Raw genomic sequence first — 4,646 nt, forward strand, 5'->3', positions numbered from 1 at the left:
ATATATATAATAGTTGATTTTATTAGACACAAAATTTAGGTATTTTATATGTAAATATATGTGAATAGAGAGATATGTAATAAATCTTTTTGAATTACTTTGTAAAAGCTTAGTATATAAAGATTTACATACATATCACTCAATCCTTATATATTTATATATTTTAACATTTAAATTTTAATTTATACATATTATGCATGTAAATTTGTATTTCACTTTTTAAAAATTAAAATATTTATAATTTTTATATTATATGAAAATTTTGGCTGGTATATATGTAAAAAAAAAAAAATTAAGAGTTCAGTGTTACATATCCAGCAACCTATCGATGGTAATTTCGTCATTTGGCCTCAACACATTCCTCAATTATAAAAAGCTACGCTCTGCGACCTAGGGTTTTTGTTTGCGCCGGCAAGAGCCAGGGAAGGAGGAGGTTGTGAGCGCCGAGTTTTGTTGCTCTAAGCGAATTAGCACGGCCATGGCGCCCGTCAAGAAGGCGGTAATTTCATAATTTTCTGGACTCTTTACGGCTTAGATTTTATAACGATACACTATTTCGAGGTCGATGATAAATTTTCGCTGAATTTAGGGTTTTTATATATTCTTTCGTTTTAATTGATGCAGAAGAAGTCTACGGAGAGCATTAACAATAGGCTGGCCCTGGTAATGAAGAGTGGAAAGTATACGCTCGGTTACAAGACCGTTCTCAGATCTCTTAGAAATTCCAAGGGTAACGTGTCTCGGCACTTCTTCGTCTGTTTTTTTATGAGCATATTTGGGTGCAGCTTATTCTTTTGCTGAATTGGGCGTGAAATTTTACCTATGTTTGGATAAGGGAAATTTGGGTGAAAAGGAATGCCAAAAAAGGTTGATAAGTTCGAAGAAATAGCATTAAAGATTCATGTTTATGACATTGTTGATTTGAATTTCGTTTTTTTTTCGTCAGTGTCTTTCAGCCCAAGCAAATCCCAAAGTATATGTTGTAGAAAGTACTGGAATCATTGCACAACTTAAGGATCTGTGTTGAATTCTCTCTTGATTTCAACTATATTGCCTTTTGCAGCTAAACGAACTAAACAACTCATTTTATTGTAAAATGAGTAATTATTCAGTATTGTTGCAGCGTTTAATATTTGTATAAAAGAGCTGCCTTTTCTTTTTTGATGATTCACGTCACCATCTTTTCCTTTAGTACAGCTGTTATGCTACTATTGAGAGAGAACTAATGCCAAACATGACTATGTAAGAATATTATTCGTAAATGATGAAATCTGGTCCATAACCAACGTACAGATGCATGGCTTCCTAAGTTTGGCCTCAAGTTGGCATGCATTCTTAGGGTTTATTCCTAAACTTTAATCTAGCTGATTTTGTGTAATTTTCCTTTTCAAACAGGAACTATCTCTTTTCTTTTCTAGGGATGACAAATGATCACCTAAATTTGTGCAAAATTCTCAATATTTTAGAAGAATGTAGTAGATTTTGTAATGTCTATCTACTTATTAGAAGACTTCTTTCTTATGACAACTCTTCCTTCATTATGGTTCATGTATAATGTATGCATGACTATAAACTCATGCAGAAGTCCCTCAAATAAAAGATTCCCATCTGAGATATACTTTTAATCGATTAAATTTCATTTTTAAATCCAACCATTCTACTGAATGGATCTTAATTTAAATTGTTATGATCAAGACCAAATTTTAACACCTTATTCAAGTTAAATTTTATAATCACACAACTATAACTTAGTTTTTAATTAGGTTTTAATAAAATTTCCTTGGGCAGGTGCACATTCTTCCCATCTGATTAAATTCAGACAAATTGTTTATCTTAAATATAAACTTTATATTGTATTTTAATATATATATTTATTTATATGATTTCATTAAATAAATATATTTGTACATCTATTTTTTGATGTATGAAATCTATTTTGACAATATTTTATACTTTCTTAACCAAATCAAAGAGCACAAGATCACCATACATCTCTGTATTTTATTAAAGCATATTCATATAATATATTTCCTTTTCATTAGTAGATTTACTATAATTATTTTTATGCTAGCATATAGCAATCATAGTTGTTATTTTTTTACTGAACTTTTTTAGAAATTATCTGCCCAAGGTATCTACACATGGTTAGTAGGTGGTATTTTGTTTGTCTAACATTGGTATACTGACTATTACTTACATTTATGTGGACTTCATATATTATGGACCATATTTTGAACCACATAATTTGCTAATTGAATGAGATTCTACATAATTTCAATTCTGTGTAACTGGAAGTGCTGATGTCTTGATAGGTGAGAGTATCATTGAGTGATTTTTAGGTCTTTTTTTTTTATCGAGGAAGATATACAATGTGGTTTCTCCAGTTTTTCTTTGTAGTTTGAAGTTCTTTGAAGTATGTTTTGCTGATCTAGTGTAATAAGTGTGAGAAACAGCATGTTCACCAGCTCTCATATTTTGTTCTTTGTCTGAAGGGAAGGCTTTGAAAATGAATACTCTTTGCATTCATTATACTCAGCACTTCTTTTTTTTTGCTGTTATCTTCTGGACCATGGGCTCTAAGGCTATTTTAAAGTCTGATTCTTCTGAAACTCTTTCATTTTACTTTCTGCTTCCACTGGTTCTTTCCCTTGTATCCAAATTGATGTGGAAAAAGAGATGTGTGGTAATAATGGTCCTCCGTAACATATTTTGCTTTACTAGTCATGAGAAGAAAGAAGAAATTTTGTTTCTCATGATATATATATCCAATCTTTATTTGTCCTGTTTTGCATCTACAAAATTTGTTTGCTCTGTGTAGTTAGGGTTTGCACTAATTAGTTCATCTAATTCTTATCATTGACTGACTGTTCCGTAATCTAATAGGGAAGTTGGTAATAATTGCTAACAACTGCCCTCCACTCCGCAAGTCTGAGATTGAATATTATGCAATGCTTGGAAAGGTTGGGGTTCATCATTTTAATGGAAGTAAGATTCTTCACCGTTTATTTTGTACAGCTATGTATTTAATGTTGAATATGTTGCAGATATCTTTTTAATCATTGGCCATATGACAGCCACTTATTTAAAATCTGGGGCATAATCTGGAATTATTCTCTCTTTTTTTTTTTTTTTTGGTTTGGCTTTGCATGCATCCTGCATTTTTTTGTGTTTAGAATGATCTGAAGGTTGCTAAATTATTAAAAGTTTTCTTGATGGTTTTCTGTAGTTTATTTTGAATCCAACAAATGTTTTGACTGTTAGCAAATTTTTTTGAAAACCTTTTTCTATGCTAGTTGTGATTTTTATTTTTTCCATTTAATTAAATAACAGCTAAATGTATTTGATGATGATTATTCAGGTTATTAGATGAAATGTTTAAGAAGGTTAGCACCCCTTTTTTTGAGTTAATGCCATATGCTTTATTTTTAAAAATTTTAAAGCTTGTATCAGTTCAATTATACTGTTAATGAATTAAAAAAAGCCTGAAATGCACGTTGTGCTAAAAATAGGAAGCTGAATCGAAATATCGAATGAAGCTGGCTTCATCCCAGGGGAGTTTGATTTTTTCCAGCTGGAGCCACACATTTTTGGGGGCCTGGTTCATCCTCCAATTTTGGCTCATATAGTATAGCACTGTAACAAAACAAAAATAAAAATCCACATGTAAAGCAGCTTCAAATTCCATAGAAACTTGGCTGAAGAGCCTAGTCATTTGACATCTAAAGTGAGCTCATTAGATAACTGTTGCTATGCTATTTTTGATACCAAACATTCATCAAAATTTCTTAGGCATTTATTATACAAATTATTAAATTTTCCTTAATTCGTTTTTTTTTTTAACTATTCTTAAATTGCATATCAGAACAACAACTGGTAATTTATTTATTTGCTTCTAAATCTGTTGATACCGATTAGAATCTGTAGCTTCGTCTAACTTCAACTCTCTAACTTTTGACTTTGTTCTGAATCATTGCTCATGATTTTAGATAATGTCGACCTCGGTACTGCTTGCGGTAAATATTTCCGAGTATGCTGTCTCAGCATTATCGATCCTGGTCAGTTTGAGAAATATTACTTTGATTCATGAAATTTCTATATTTATGTATTTGCTTCTGACTGATATCAATCACTTTCAGGCGACTCTGACATAATAAAGTCACTCCCTGGTGATCATTGAGATGTTTCTGGTGCGGAGGTTGGGTTGTCTTGGTTTGAATTATATAGGATTATTTGTTTGGATGGCTGAGCTTTGGATGATTTTGTTGTTGTTTTCCATTTAGATTTTGAGATGTACTTTTGCTATGGAATTCTGTTATCATTGAGTTTTAAATTTTAATGTTTTTATCTTGATGATGGTGAATCATTCATTCATTTTCCCTTGTCTGTGGTCTGATGAGATTGTGTTTTTCACGCATTTATATGTATACCTCATAATTTTTATGTATTTACATCCTATACTTGAACATTCATATTTATAATCTTCAACAATACAACAACAATATGACAGTCAATTTCTTTTTAAAAGTGAGTATACATTTTCATGCATAGATTTATGGCACTAGGATTTTATGAGTGTAAACATCAAACTTTAGGCGTTACATATGTAAATACATAAGAATTATGCGGTATATGTGTGAAGTTTCCTT

General features: G+C 31.0%; 1 protein-coding gene across 1 annotated transcript; it reads left to right on the forward strand.

The window, feature by feature from the left end:
* Positions 1–332: 332 nt before the first annotated feature.
* On the forward strand, positions 333–4,336 carry LOC110028015 (60S ribosomal protein L30-like). The gene is made up of 5 exons (XM_020729706.1): positions 333–499; positions 625–730; positions 2,884–2,985; positions 3,987–4,055; positions 4,137–4,336. The coding sequence occupies exons 1-5, from the start codon at positions 479–481 to the stop codon at positions 4,175–4,177; spliced, it is 339 nt and encodes a 112-aa protein (XP_020585365.1). The 5' UTR covers positions 333–478; the 3' UTR covers positions 4,178–4,336.
* Positions 4,337–4,646: the final 310 nt, after the last annotated feature.

The sequence above is a fragment of the Phalaenopsis equestris genome, unplaced genomic scaffold, assembly GCF_001263595.1.
Source record: "Phalaenopsis equestris unplaced genomic scaffold, ASM126359v1 Scaffold000480, whole genome shotgun sequence".
NCBI lineage: Eukaryota > Viridiplantae > Streptophyta > Magnoliopsida > Asparagales > Orchidaceae > Phalaenopsis > Phalaenopsis equestris.

Coding starts and splice junctions, on each gene's coding strand:
- LOC110028015 (XM_020729706.1), top strand. CDS start 479: ATGGCGCCCGTCAAGAAGGCG. Junction 500..624: donor TGGCGCCCGTCAAGAAGGCG/GTAATTTCATAA, acceptor TAATTGATGCAG/AAGAAGTCTACGGAGAGCAT. Junction 4,056..4,136: donor TCTCAGCATTATCGATCCTG/GTCAGTTTGAGA, acceptor AATCACTTTCAG/GCGACTCTGACATAATAAAG.